Consider the following 15,669-nt stretch of genomic DNA (forward strand, 5'->3'; position numbering starts at 1 on the left):
GGAGGGGAATCGGTGGGATCACACCTGTGGTGCATATTACAGGGGTATTTGCGAAACTTGGTAAATGTAGAATGTAAATGTTTTGGCACAGTAACTGAGATAACGCCGGAAAGGCTATGTTAACCACTGTGATAAAAATGTGTCAAATGGTTTATGAAGTGAGTGTATGATGCCCCATAATCATATCATTGTATACAGTTATGATTTAATAAAAAAAAAAAGCTACAGTCATAAATTATACAGACAAGAATTTAAACATAGACAACATTTTCTCCACCAGAATCAGATTTAAGACTATGTACTGATTAAGACCATGCTTCATATTTCTTTTGCACTGCATACTACATCTAGTACTATTTAAAGTAAGAAATAAACACCTATTGACTAAAGAAAGTTCAATGTATAAATTATATTTAGATTGATATATTTAATATTTCTCACACTCTCTTCCTCATAATTATATATGTCAGATAAAAAGAATCTGCACTGATAAGGATTTCAAAATTCATAAACATAGGAAAGTATATATTGCCGCCAAAACTGAAATGCCAGCATCAATGTTTGGAAATCTGAACCACTCAGATGGCTTGCAACATCTCACAATTACTACTGCAATTACTTTACATTATTCTCTACATTTCTACTCTAAGGAGAGATGCCACAAAGAAGTAGAAGGGCAAGCTTTGGAGTTGAAACTAAAAACTGAATCCAAGTTGGGCAGCGCCTGTGGCTCAAAGGAGTAGGGCACCAGCTCCATGTGCCAGAGATGGCGGGTTCAAACCCGGCCATGGCCAAAAACTGCAAAAAAACAAAACAAAAACTGAATCCAAGTTCTACCTCTTACTGTCTAGGACCTTCTTCAAATTACTGAACTCCTTTCAGCCTCAGATTATACTCATGTAAAGTGGAGACAAGGACTGCCACCTAAAAAGATTACTGTGAGGGAGAAATACGATGACACATGGCATAGCAAGAGAATCAAATGTTACTTTTATTTTCTGTGGACTTGGATTTTAAATCTGAACTTGGAATGTTTTTCCATTAAAACAGTGCTCTAAATGGTGTGTAATCAGATTACACACTGCCTACATACGTACTCATATTTTACATGGGGTGGAAGAAAAAGAATACTTGTCCATATCCCCTAAAAAAACAGAACTCAAGAGAAAAAAATTATACAAAGAAAACTTGCATTCAGACTCAGTAGATGAAGAAATCATGTATAATACATAATACATATGCAAAGTTTAAAAGTCCCAATGTTTTATATCTCTAATACAGAAAGATTTTCCAGATTACTATAAACTGGGAAAAGGGGAAGAGTTTAAAGACCATGATCTTATACTTTAAAAGAAGTTTTATTACTTGAATATACCTTGCGGAATCATTGTCATTATAAAAGCAAAATACTCTCCATTCCATTCTGATTTTGTTACAATGGACTTTTCATACCGTGTTAAAAAGAACACTTATCCTGCCCTAGAGCAGAGCTGGGGGAATCAGCTTTCAGGGTAAGATATATATGTAGGAAAGCCACAAATATTCCATACCTTGTTAATGGTAATGATGTTATTTGCAATTACAGCTAGTAATCCCACATCTGTCGGCCTGTGTACAGAAAGAAACAGTCAAAATGAAACAAACCTTTAAAAAGAAACCCTATCCCCTATAAAAGACATTTCCTTTTAATTACTCACTTTAGTTTTATTATCTGATTGTAAAGCTGCAAAGCCTCCTCTGTACGACCCTGAAGCTGCAGAATATAGGCCATCTGACCGTGAATGATGGCCAGCTCCGCCTGTGGGTCTTCCTCAGTCCCATCCTAAGTAGAAGAAATACTATTTTTTTCTATACATTTTCCAAATTGACTCATATATTTACCAAACAATCTGAGCATTTGAAAGACATACAATCCTAAAAGAAGACATATAATTTCATAAGAATTTTCCCTTAGAGTCAGTTCTTTGAAATTTAGGAACTGCCATCAAAAGAGAGAAGCTTAAGTGACTGACAAAAACATCTTGCAAGAACATGACAAGCAGCTCAGGAATACCATTTATTGATTATTATCCTCTCAAGCCCAAGAATAAAAAAAAAAATGTAAAAATACAGCATGCAGGTTTAACTTTTTACTATGATACCCCTAAATTCTGGGAACATAATTTTCTTATAAAAACACATTTAACAAATGCTTTCTCTCTATTCTACTATAACCCCAATACAAAGATTATGAAGTTCTAATTAACACTGTTCAAAACACTTCAAAAGCTGGAACTAAAGAGGTAGTGGGGAGAGGGGAGGAGAGAGGGGGATGGGGGTCACCATGTTTGGCACACCTCTTGTGGGTGGGACACAGTTATAACAAGGACCTTATCTAACAAATATAATCAGTATAACCTAATTCTTTGTACCCTCAATAAATCTCAAACAATAAAAAAATTAAATTAAATTAAAAATAAAAGCTGGAACTAATTCTGTATTTGAAGTAATCCTATAAATTAATTCTGTAATTAAAGTGATAGCTCTCTAAGTTGATGCTCCAGATTAATCCACATTCTCCTTTCCTTCGGGAAAGGTTAACTGATGCTCAGGTACAATGAACACTCAAAACCAGATGACTCTCTTTTACCAACTCAGCACTCTAGCTCTTGCCTGGTGAGTAAGTGCTGACAGGAGTCAGATGTGTTGTTTCCAAACCTACTATGCCAGTCAGGATCGATGAGAACATGGTACAACTTAAGAATTAAAGTAAGAAACAAATGTGAAAAGAGCCTTGTCTAAATGTAAATAATGTTGAATGCCTAAAAAGATTTGATAAAGGTTAAATTCTTTTAGTTGTGAACTTAAAAAATAGTTAAGAGATTGGTAAAAAAGTTAACATTAATAAGGACTCTTTAATGAAAATGTTTACCATCTTTAAGATATTGTTGCACTTTACAAAAAATGTGGAAATCAGGAACGTTGAATTATGTGTGCATTATGTAAGAAATATGCATGGAATTCCTATGAGCAGTTTCACACTCTAAGATCTCAGTCCTATATCCTAAAACAGGAGAATTAATTTATATTACATAAATTTAAAATCAAATGCTTAAAGTATGCAGACATTTTTTGTATTATGATTTCTCATCCTAACATACTTTATCAAATAATTGATAGAGTGGTTTCTAGTGTGATTCCTATTTAATGAATCAACCATCTATATCACAAAATCGGTAAATACTACAATGCAGCTTCCTACTAATTTATATTAGTCAGAAGTGTAAAATTTAGGATTAATAATAGCAGAATACTTACACAGTCTTCTGATAATGAATGGCGGCAAAGATCTAAAGAAGAAAAACTGTTTTAAAAGTAGTTATTGCTAGGTAAATCCCATTTCTTTCACCATTCCAAAGAGCAAGAACTAATTTCCGAGGCAAAAGATTTCAAGATAATCACAATAACAAGCAAATCTGAAATTTACATTAGTATTAAATACATCTTATAAATATCATTAGTCTCTGATTGTTCCAGCTCTTTGGCACTGCTCTTTCATTTTGTAGACTCCACGCTAAAAAAATTTAAAGGACATTTAGAAATATATAAATGCAATAAATGTTGACTGCAAAAAATCAATCATAGAAAAGTATAAAAATAAGTAATCTTGCCATCCAGAGATAAACGTTGCTATCATTTTTTTTATGTAAATGCACAGCTTCATTTAAAAATGAAAGTGTGACTTTGTACATATAATATTTTGAAACATTCCTACTCCCTTTAATATACTGTGGAATATGTTTATGTTACAATAAATACAAATCCACATTATAACATTACTTTTTATGTTATTGGTTTTAATGACTGCATGGTAATCTTTGTAATTATAGTAAAATTTAGCCAATTTAACAGCACAGAAACTCACGGTGTTTCTAAATTTTTGATCTTATGAACAGCCCTTCAATTAACTTTCATGCAGATACATATGTAAATTTATCTAATTTTTTCCTTAAAATAAATTTCTAGAAATGAAATTATTGGATCAAAAGGTATGCAAATTCTAAAATTTGCTATACATGGGTGGTGCCTGTGGATCAGTGGGTAGGGCGCCAGCCCAAGGGTGGAGGATTCAAACCCGGCCCCAGCCAAACTGCAAAAACAACAAAAAGTAGCCTGTAGTCCCAGCTATTCAGGAGGCTGAGGCAAGAGAATCGCCTAAGTCCAGGAGTTGGAGGTTGCTGTGAGCTATGATGCCACGAGCTATGATGCCACAGCACTCTACCGAGAGCAATAAACTGAGACTCTGTCTCTAAAATAAATAAAAATAAAATCTGCTACACATCACCAAGCTTTTCACTGCGAAGTCTTCTATACTCAAATCTGAAATGTATGAGAATGTTCTTCACTGAATATGATCAAGAAATCGTAATACAGTAGAACCTTCCTTAAGGTGACTACCCAAAGACTATAACAAATTCGTCATCACACGGAGGTGGTCAACATAAAGAACTAGGCCTACTGTACTGATGAATGCACGTGGTACATGCCTGGTCTACAAGAATCAGGTCTACTTAAGGAGGTGGTCAACTACAGAGGTTCTATTGTATTATACATTTTTTTTTGAGACAGGATCTCACTCTGTTGCCTGAGCTACAGTGCAGTGGCATCATCATAGCTTACTGCAACCTCAAACCCCAGCAATCCTCCTGATTAGCTGGGAGTGTAAGAATACATCATCATATCCAGCTATTTAATTTTTTTTTTAATATTTTGTAGAAAACAGGGTTTTGCTACATTGCTCATTCTGGCCTCAAGAAATCCTCCTGCCTCAACTTCCCAACGTGCTACATTTGAGCCACTGCAGTCATGTGAAATCATAATTCTTAAACAAATTTTTCCCCTCAAGATGCTATTTTACCTTTGCTCTTACTTTAACCTTTAATATTTAACAGAAAAATCTTACTTTTCTTTTAACCTTCAATGTTAAAACAGCAAAACAGACCTTGTTTCACCTTTTCTTCCTTCTCACCCTTCACTGCAGTCCCTACAACGTCACTCTCATAGCTTCAGGGAAAATGTACGCAGAAGAAAAGGCTAAGTGTTTCAGGAGTTAAGATCAGACATAAGTTCTCACATAATTTTTTTTTCTTAATTAAAAGCCTAAAAGCATGTGAATATTGGCTCAGTGTCCGTAGCTCAGTGGTTATGGCACCAGCTAAGTCCATAGCTCAGGGGTTGTGGCTACATACACCAGGGTTGGTGGGTTAGAGCCCGGCCCAGGCCTGCTAAACAATGACAACTATAATGAAGGAAAAAAAAAAATAATATAGCCGGGCATTGTGGCAGGCACGTGTAGTCCCAGCTACTCGGGAGGCTGAGGCAACAGAATCGCTTAAGCCCAAGAGTTTGAGGTTGCTGTGAGCTGTGATGCCACAGCACTCTACTGAGAGTAACATAGTAAGACTCTGTCTCAAAAAAAAGTTAAAAAAAAAAAGTATGTGAATATTATGTACAGAAACAGTTATGTTTGAATGGTGATATGTATACTTAAATGTAGTATGTGATGGGCATACCATATTACTTACTTGAGTATCTGTTTAACAGTAATAATGATAACAAATATTTACAAAATGCTTATATTCCATGCCACATGCTATTATAAATACCTGATGCTAATTTACTCAATTTACATGTAACATTCATAGTAACTTGTTCAAAAGCCTATTTCTCAAAATTTTAAATTTAAGGCAGTAGTTTTCAACCAGTGTGCTGTGAGAGGATCTTAAGCAGGGGTCCTCAAAGTGCTGCGGCCCACAGGCCGTATGAGGCGGTGTGATTGTATTTGTTCCCGTTTTGTTTTTTTACTTCAAAATAAGATGTGTGCAGTGTGCATAGGAATTAGTTCCTAGTTTGTTTTTTTTTTTTAAACTATATCCGGCCCTCCAAAGGTGTGAGGGACAGTGAACTGGCCCTCTTTTTAAAAAGTTTGAGGACCCCTGATTTCTTAAGTATGCCTCAAAATTTTTTGAAGATCATTAATTAAATTATTTTTGAAAGAAGTTTAATAGTCCCAGCTAGTTGGGAGGCTGAGGCAAGAGAATCAAAGGGAATTGCTTTGGCCCAAGAGTCTGAGGTTGCTGTGAGCTGTAACACCAAGGCATTCTACTGAGGGTGACATAGTGAGACATTGTCTCAAAAAAAAAAAAAAAAAAAAAGAAAGAAAGAAGTTTAAAAGCATATTTCCTTTATTCTTTTTTAGATCAACATAATTTAAGTGTATAAAGGAAGTTGAATAGGTTCAAGTGTGCAGTCAGATACAAAAGGTTAAAGAATACTTTAAGGTCTTGTGTGGTTGAACACGGACAAGCAGACTGGCTTAGGGGTTAGACAAAAACATAGGACAGATATGGTCAAAAAGAGAAGGAGTACACAAACTTTGAGAAATTCCCACTGCACCCATAACTTCCATTTAATAATTTCATAAAAGTCAAATGCAAGTTTTGAAGATACTCTGCCAAGTTATATGCACATTATATTTACAGATAATTTTAACAAACTTCCAACCTTCAGCTTTCTGCAGGATTTTCATTGCCTGGCTGAGCTGGCCTTGTCCTATCAGTGCACATGCGGCATTGTAGCACAATTCATGTGTGCCTTCTTGGAGGCCCAAGTTCTCCTAGTGACAGAATAAAACACCAGTCAAACCCTAGACAGGAGTATTATATCAGGGCTACACTGGTACACAAGGATACTCACTGGAACCACTTTCTCCCAATTGCTTTGAGCTGCAACAACTGCTGAAAGGTTTGTTTTCCTCTCCTCATCATAATCATCTTGGGAGTTTCGGACAAGATCTCTATACACAGCTAAGCATTCATCATAGCGCTCCAAACGGTACAACTGAAGGACAAATAGAAAATAGATATAAAAAATCAGAAATAAATACAGCATTCTGTCTTTAACAACATAAAAATCCTTTTGGAATCAATACGTAGGAATCTTAACACAGCATAACACAGATAATTGTTTATTATTTAAGTTTTTGTTTGTTTTTTTTTAAGAGAAAGTGTCTTGGCTGGGCATGGTGGCTCATGCCTGTAACCCTAACACTCTGGGAAGCCAGGTGGATTGCCTGAGCTCAGGAGTTAAAGACCAGACTGACCAAGAGCAAGACCTTGTCTTTACTAAAAATAAAAAAACTAATGGAGCACTGTGGTGAGCACGTATAGTCCTAGTTACTCAGGAGGCTAAGGCAAGAGGATTGCTCAAACCCAGGAGTCTGAGGTTGCTATGCGCTACAATGCCATGGCTTTCTTTTTTTTGTTGTTGTTGTTGCAGTTTGGCCAGGGCTGGGTTTGATCCCGCCACCCTCGGCATATGGGGCCGGCGCCCTACTCACTGAGCCACAGGCGCCGCCCTGCCATGGCTTTCTAAGAACTAAAGTGACAAAGTGAGACTTTATCTCAAAAAACAAACAAATAAACAAAAAGAGACAGAGTCTTGTTCTTTTGTCCAGGCTAGAGTACAGTGACCAGTCATAGCTCACCATAGCCTAGATCAATTCTTTCCTTTCAGCCTCTCAAATAGCTGGGACTACAAGGTGCACACTACCATGTCTGGCTAATTTTTTAATTTTTTGGTAGAGAAAGATGTTGCCCAGGCTGATCACAAACTCCTGGTCTCAAACTATCCTCCTGCCTCTCCCTCCCAAAGAGCTGAGATTACAGGTATCAGCTACAATGCCCGGTCCGTAATTTTAAATTCACTTTATGAAACTTTCTTTTTTCTGTCGCCCTGGGTAGAGTGCCGTTGCATCACAGCTAACAGCAACCTCCAACTCCTGGACTCAAGCAATTCTCTTGCCTTCGCCTCCCAAGCAGCTGGGACTACAGGCGCCTGCCACAAGGCCCGGCTATTTTTTGATTGCAGCCGTCATTGTTGTTTGGCGGGCCCGGGCTAGATTTGAACCCGCCAGCTCAGGTGTACGTGGCTGGCGCCTTAGCCGCGTGAGCCACAGGCGCCGAGCCATTTTATGAAACTTTCAAAAAGTTACTTAGAATGAATCTGTACTAAATTGCAGATTTGTAGGCATGATTCAGTTTAGAAAAGCCATTTTCTTTAAACAGTTGTAAAACAAAACCTTTGTGTAGAATTCAATGCTATTACCTAAACCTGCACTGAAAAAGAAAGACTTTTCCACAACACAAAATGATTGCTAAGCCCCAGTAAACAGAAACAAAATTAAATGTTTTTTTTTTTTTTTTTTTTTTTTTTTTTTTTTTTTTTTTATTGTTGGGGATTCATTGAGGGTACAATAAGACAGTTACACTGATTGCAATTGTTAGGTAAAGTCCCTCTTGCAATCATGTCTTGCAACAAAATTAAATGTTAGCAAAGACTTATTTCATAGTTCATTACATATAATCTTCATATTATTTTTATCTCAAGTAGATACAACATAATTCGTGTTTATTTCATTCATGCTGTCCTCAAGGAACAGTAACTGCCCCTCTAGGTCAAAGGTCTATGACAGACATGGGGACCTTCATCAAACTGAAAATGCTGGAATTTTCCCTAAACTAACCCAGTTTATCTTAATAGTTCTTTAAATATAGACTTATATAATCCATCCATTCACCTAAATCTTTCTTCAATCCATTTGTACTATTAAATTTATACTACCTGGCTTGGCAGCCATAGCACAGTGGTTACAGCTCTGGCCACATATACCAAGGCTGGCAGGCTTGAACTTGGCCCTGGCCAGCTAAACAATAATGACAACTGTAACAAAAAAATAGCTGGGTGTTGTGGCAGGTGCCTGTACGCCCAGCTACTTGGGAGGCTGAGGCAAGAAAATTGCTTAAGTCCAAGAGTTTGAGGTTGCTGTGAGCTGTGACGCCATGGCACTCTACCGAGGGTGACATAGTAAGACTCTGTCCCAAAAAAATAAATAAATAAAATAAAAATAAATTTATACTATCTATTGGGAACAACATCTTCAATATATTATTTGCCCTAACTTGATAAAATATCAGTTAGTTCTAATACACATATTTCTGTCCTCATTACTCGTCCTATTTTATATTAGGCTTAATTTCATGGTCTCGAAATCCTTTTAGAATAAAATATTTTCACAATTTCATGAACTACCTAAAGTCACCCGAATTCTTATCCACCACGATTTCCTTTATTTTATACTTGAAATAAAATACTCATTAAATACTAGAAAGAAACACTATTTCAAATATGTATAAATGCCTCAGTTCACTGGCCTTCATCTTCCTAACTAAAATGTCCAAATTTCATAGTATTTCTTCCATTTTAATTTTCTAATTGCCTTGAGGAAGTCGTTTATTCGTAGAACATGATACTTGCAACTATGACGATCAAGAGGAAATGTTCAAACCTCAAGAACGATTTGGTGGCTAGTCTGGGGGAGCATCAGGATGAAGTATAGTCATGCCCATTCAGAACGACTGTTACCAGGTATGTTAAAGCAGTAATTACCACTTGTCCATAGAGCTCCTTCAGCTTGTCTGTTGGCTGACTGGCACTTTCTATGGTCTTCAAGGCATTCTCAATTCTGTTCAGCCTGTACTCACAATATGCCTTCTCAAAGGAGAGCGAGTTACTGAGGAAGGAAGAAATCCAACATGTGGTTATTATCTAATCATGCATATGCCAGACATTGCTCTGAGCACTTGATATATTAATTTATTTCATCTCCATAACAACAGATGAGAAAACTGATAGAGATTAGTGACTTGTCCAAAAATCAGACAGCTCATAAGCAGCAGAATATATTATACCCACTTCTGTAGCCCTCTTGCTTTCATGGATATTTTTAGAATTACTGGCCTTTTGAAACACGAATTTAAGAAGGAAACCATGAGTCAGCTAAGTAATTGTCTTAGGTAGAAAGACAGTGGGTTATTTTAGAAGTTTCTTAAGTCTATTAGTAAAATAATTAATAAAATAATAAGCCATAATACTTCTTTGTCTTAAGAAATGTATGATTAGCAAAGAAGAAATAACTAGAAGTCTTAAAACAGCACAGTACTTGTAATGAAACTTGTAAATATAGAACTACAAAAGCACTATTACATACATACTTAATTCATACATTAGTGTGATATCTCATTTTAATGTTTTAATCATAATCCATAAGGAAACATATTTATCAAAACAAATGACAAAATCCTTTATTTACTTACCTAAAAAAAAAAACCACCCGTTAGTGTAAATACCCTTATCCAAGGCTCATTAACAAATTTTTTTTTAATTTCCCTTATCTCACAAAACGGCCAAAATTCAAAATACTGAATTTTACCATAAATATACTTAATAAGAGAAACCAGTATTCTCTATTTCTCTTTTATTTTTAATAATGTTTAAAATTATATTATTGCTTTTTAATTTATAATAATTTATATGGCTTAAATTAAGAAAAAAGATACACGCTAAGAAGCCTTTATTCCCACTGCTATCCAAATCTAAGTTGTTCCTACTTACCCCTTATGTGACTATTTTTATTCATTGTTTCCTTTTCTACTGTTTGTTTTTACAAGCACAGGCAGATATACGCAAGCAATGACAATTCCGACCAAAAAATAGCCGGGTGTTGTGGCAGGTACCTGTAGTCCCAACTACTTGTGAGGCTGAGGCAAAAGAATTGCGTAAGTCCAAGACTTTGGGGTTGCTATGAGCTGTGACTCCAGGTCACTCTACCCAGGGCTTGAGACTCTGTCTCAAAAAATAAAAAACAAAAGGGGAATAAAAAAAAAAAAGAACAGCTCAGTGCTGGTAGACAGTGATTACAGTGCCAGTCACATACAGCAAGGCTGGTGGGTTCAAACTCAGGCCCGGGCCAGTTAAAACAACCCGGACCTGGGTCAGTTAAAACAGCAACAACAAAAATAGCTGGTTGTTGTGGCAGGCACCTGTAGTCCCAGCTACTTGGGAGGCTGCGGCAAGAGAACTGCTTGAGCCCAAGAGTTTGAGCAACCTCAATGTCTTGCGCTCACTCTATGTCTCACTCCACCAAGGGTTACATAGTGAGACTCTATCTCAAAAAGAAAAAACCCCAAAATACCCAAACTACCACATATTCTAAAGACTGTTAAAGGAAAGATCTAGAGCCTATATCAACTTAGACATTTATATGCTACAAACTTATATTTCCCTATTCCACATATTCTACCCTCTTTTTTTTTTTTGTTTGTTTTTGGCCAGGGCTGGGTTTGAACCTGCCACCTCCGGCATATGGGGCCGGCGCCCTACCCCTTTGAGCCACAGGCGCCGCCCAATGCCCTCTTTTTTTTTAAAATTAAATTTCTACTGAGTTCTTCTCCCTGTCTCCTCTAAGAACTCTTGGTAGATCTGTACCCCACAGCCCACTATGATTTACCTCCTCAAGTTCAAAGAGAAAACAGGTGAACAAAGGCTCCCTAAGGCTAAAAAGAAGAAAAGTTACTAGTCTTCTTTTCATTTCAGAAACACTGTTGGCAAGCAAAAGAAAAAAATAAACAAGAAGAAAAAAGGTCAAAAAATCAGTGAATAGTGTGGAAAAAATATGGAGGAGGTTAAAGCTGTGGTAAAGTGTTTCTAGAGAATTTTTTTTTTTTTCCAGCTGGGGCTGGGATTGAACCCACCACCTCTGGTATATGGGCCCGGCACCCTACTCCTTGAGCCACAGGCACCACCCAAGGTAAAGTGTTTCTAATAACTGCATAAACAACTGAATCACTTACTTGGCTAACACCTTGGTGTGAGTATTGATGACATTCAAGGCTTCCTTGAAACTTCCATTCTGAATAAGGCATACCACTTTACAGTGCAGGGCAGTTACATCATCTTTGTTAATCTGTAGTACTAGAGAACAATTTTAGGAAAGTCATTTTTAAAGCCATTTCCTTTTCACATTTTACTAAAATTTCCCAACCCATCTCTGGGAGGTACATTTCCAGTTTTATTGCAGTTAAGTAATTGTTTGAGAATTGGTCAAGGCTCGAGAATTGGTCAAAACAGTAACAGCAATAATAAATAAAACTTATCATTACTTTTAACTTAAGAAGTGACGATAAGGAAAGCTGTAAGATTATATTTTCAATGAGATAAAGATTCCCAAATGTATGTAACAAAAAAGTGCAGTGAAATACATAAGCAAGAACAAGGCTCTTTGTCCAGCTTTTCCATCTTTGGGTGCAAGCTATATCCCATATATTTCATTACTTTGTAGAGAAAGAACGTAGTTCATGCAGAATTTGGAAGCAAATGACTTCGGTTTAGTGCAAGCTTGCCACTAACTGCCTTGAGGTCTTAGGCAAATCATTTAACAGCCAAATCTTAGTTTTCTGAGCTACAGAATGAATGTGAAAGCATTACCTATTTAACAAGGTTATCAAGAACATAAAATGAGAATATTTTGGAAAAAACTTATGATCTATAAAGTACAATGCAAAGGCAATTTATCTTGTTGGCAATGTTTCCAAAAAAACCATTCAACCATTCCCTTTTCACCTAAGATGACCAGAGAGACGTGTAGAAGAAGAACTCTGGTGTCCAACAGTCAATGCTAACAGCTGTTCAGTGTCAAAAGGACCAAGATTGAGCAACTACAGAAGTTCAATTCTCAGTCTAAGAACCAAAGTAATTTCTACCACTTAAGGAAATATACGTATTTATAAACAAATTGACAACCTTTGCTAATTAAAGAATACTTGCAAAATACTATACTGCTACTAAATACAAAGTACTGGAGGCCTAGCCAAGGGCTAAAGTTAATTCAAACAAATCTAGAAATCAAGAAATTCTAATTAGTAGCTATTTTCCTCAATGTCTAAAGCCATCAAAAGCACACCGTGTGCACAATCACTACTTTTCACATTAACACAGCATTAGGTTGTTGAGATTTATATAGGTTTGTATGTTACTAACGTATCTTTTATGTTACTACTGCTTTGAAATGGCTAAACCCTGTCTTGCTAATGACATTTCCAAATCTAACATATACCGGCTGTTATCTTCAGTCAAGAATTGAGCACGACCAAGAAAAATAAACAACATGGCCATGCTACAGCTATAGGAGGATAACTGTAGTACAGGATAAAGAAATAGGAGTTGAACCTGACGCCAAAGACAGTAAAACTTGAAATTACCCCTTACGGAATCAAAATAATAATAACAGGGCGGCGCCTGTGGCTCAGTGAGTAGGGCGCCGGCCCCATATGCCGAGGGTGGCGGGTTCGGACCCAGCCCCGGCCAAACTGCAACCAAAAAATAGCCGGGCGTTGTGGCGGGCGCCTGTAGTCCCAGCTGCTCGGGAGGCTGAGGCAAGAGAATCGCGTAAGCCCAAGAGTTAGAGGTTGCTGTGAGCCGTGTGACGCCACGGCACTCTACCCGAGGGCGGTACAGTGAGACTCTGTCTCTACAAAAAAAAAAAAATTAAAAATAATAATAATAATAATAGTAAAATAAAAATAAAAACCTGCTACACTTCTCTTCTGACATTATTTCAAATGTTGATGCTTCCCCTCCTGGCTTAATAACACTGAAGAGATTCTGTCTGCGGAATGACAGGCCCAACATCCAGATCCAGCCCTTCCTTCCACCCAGTCAGCACTAGCTTCTAAACTACGTGTCCCAAGCAAGTGACTCCCCCTACTTCGGCCCCAAAGCACAAGCTCCCTCAACAACAGTCTTGAACTCTGAGCTGAAAAGGAAGAAGGAAAGGAGGCAATTTGGGATATTTGCGACATAAGGGAGCAGAGAAGGAGGCAAATAAGAGAACAGTTTGGAAGAGGCTCCGGGAGCTGCTGTCTCTTTAAATCCCTCCCTCATTTCCCGTGCGGGGTAGAGAAGGAAGTACACGTGGCTCTAACCAACCCCGGCCCCCGCGCCGGCCCGGTGGAATGGCTGGGCTGTGACAAGCGCCCGCCCGGCGTTCTGGCCAGAGCCGGGAGGGGAGAAGGCAGCAGGGGTCTCCCCCGCCCGTGTCCAGCGGAGGTGACCGCGCGCTCAGGCATCAGGCCGCATCCTCCCGCCCGCCCGGGCCCTCCCGGTCGCTTACTCTTGTTGACGGTCTTGAGAGCGCGCGTGAAGTCGCCGTTCTGGCCATAGCGGTTCACTTCACTCCACAGCGCAGGTACCGAAACCCCCCCGCTGCCGCTGCTCGCCATCTTGGTGTGAGGGGCGGGGCGGGGGCGACCTCTGCCCCGGAAGAAGATGTCTGAGTCAGCCAAGCGGAGGAGGAAGCTGGCGGTTGCTAGGCATCGCGGGGTCGCGGGTGTCTTCGTCCGTGAGACGGTGTCGGAGACCGTCATTTTCCGCTTTCGTGGCTGAAAATTTGCATCGGTAAAGTCGATAACACCTGACTTGGAATTCTGGAGAAAAGAAGCATCGGATTTGGGGAGGGGGATAAGAAGAGATTCACCAGTTTCGGCTCAAAGCAGCTTGTGTTCCAGACAACTGCTACGATCGAGTCAGTGTCCTGTTTCCAGGATGCCGGGTTGGGCGACAGTGTGTGGGAGATAAAAGAACACCAAGTAGAAACCGTAGGGAGTCATTTGAAGGAGAGTCGGAGAAGCATGGCTTCTCATTGGTGCTTGAGAATATACTTTAATTAGGAATTGGCATGGAAAGGGATCTTGAAAGATGATTAGGAGAAGCTGGGGTTGGTTCTGCCTTATGTGGGGGAGGACGTTCAGCCAGAGAAACAAACCAGAGGAAAGGTAAAGAAGAAGAGGAGTGACGCGTTGCAAATCATGTTTGTGGAAAACCCCTTGGCTGCCCTTTTGGCTCGAGTTCAGAAACAGTTGGCTGGAAGGCTGGAAGAGTAACGGGATGAAAATACCCAGATTCGGTTCTAGGCCCTGTGACTTGGTAGATACCCAACAGTGAACAAGTTATTTAGCTACTTGGAAACTGTTTTCCTGTCTTAAAATAGGGATGGTGTATATGTACTGTGATGTAAGATACGTTAATTCATGCATTTGGCACATAGGAAACGCCCAATACATAGACGTGGGAGTTTAGGGTTCCTATAAGACTTTAAAGACTTAAGATGTGCTGAATGTAAAAAGGGCGTGGATACGTTGGGGTATATTTGATGTGACAACAATATTTTATTTAAGATTACTCTGCATGAATTTTGCAATTCCTACCACTTTCTCTCTTCCCCCAGGAACCTAGCTAATTCTTTGCCATCCTTCCATGTTTCTGCCATTTCTGGTTCTAGGTTAAAAGTTCTTTAAGGAAAACTTTGATCTTGCAGAGTGAACAATTTTCTGATACACTCTTCTAAAGGGCTCCACTGCTGAGCACTGATGATGATTTGAGGCCTGTCTCACACTATATGGACTGTAATTCTGTGAGGCCAGAGACCATATTTACCTCACACACTGCCTGGCACATAGTTGGAACTCAGCTTTTGTAACTGAATGAGTTTTTGCTTCATTATTCTCACCTAATCTGTTAGTTCCTTGAGGGCAGAAACTATACCTAGTTCCTGGTTATGTTCTGTGGTACCTGCCACGTTGCACATCTGGTGGATATAGTATATTGCAAAGCCAGTGTAAAAGGTGGCTTGAACTTCTAGTAAAAATCATGTGAAAAGCCTTGGACTTTCACTGAATGTGGAATTGTCTGTTTTTTTTTTTATAGTCTTACTATGTCACCCTCCATAGAGTGTCC

General features: G+C 38.5%; 1 protein-coding gene across 1 annotated transcript in view; it reads right to left on the minus strand.

Moving 5' to 3' along the window:
* SRP72 (signal recognition particle 72) overlaps nt 1-15,503 on the minus strand; it is a 41,991-nt gene extending 26,488 nt beyond the window's left edge. The window contains exons 1-8 of the mRNA XM_053608112.1: nt 14,048-15,503; nt 11,730-11,850; nt 9,487-9,610; nt 6,736-6,879; nt 6,544-6,655; nt 3,298-3,329; nt 1,698-1,822; nt 1,551-1,608 (exon numbers count right to left, since the gene is read on the minus strand). Of these exons, the coding sequence (XP_053464087.1) occupies nt 1,551-1,608; nt 1,698-1,822; nt 3,298-3,329; nt 6,544-6,655; nt 6,736-6,879; nt 9,487-9,610; nt 11,730-11,850; nt 14,048-14,300 (969 nt within the window). The 5' untranslated portion in view covers nt 14,301-15,503. The remainder of the gene's footprint in view (nt 1-1,550; nt 1,609-1,697; nt 1,823-3,297; nt 3,330-6,543; nt 6,656-6,735; nt 6,880-9,486; nt 9,611-11,729; nt 11,851-14,047) is intronic.
* Between the last annotated feature and the right edge of the window lie 166 nt (nt 15,504-15,669).

This window comes from Nycticebus coucang, chromosome 10 (genome assembly GCF_027406575.1).
Source record: "Nycticebus coucang isolate mNycCou1 chromosome 10, mNycCou1.pri, whole genome shotgun sequence".
NCBI classification, from domain to species: domain Eukaryota; kingdom Metazoa; phylum Chordata; class Mammalia; order Primates; family Lorisidae; genus Nycticebus; species Nycticebus coucang.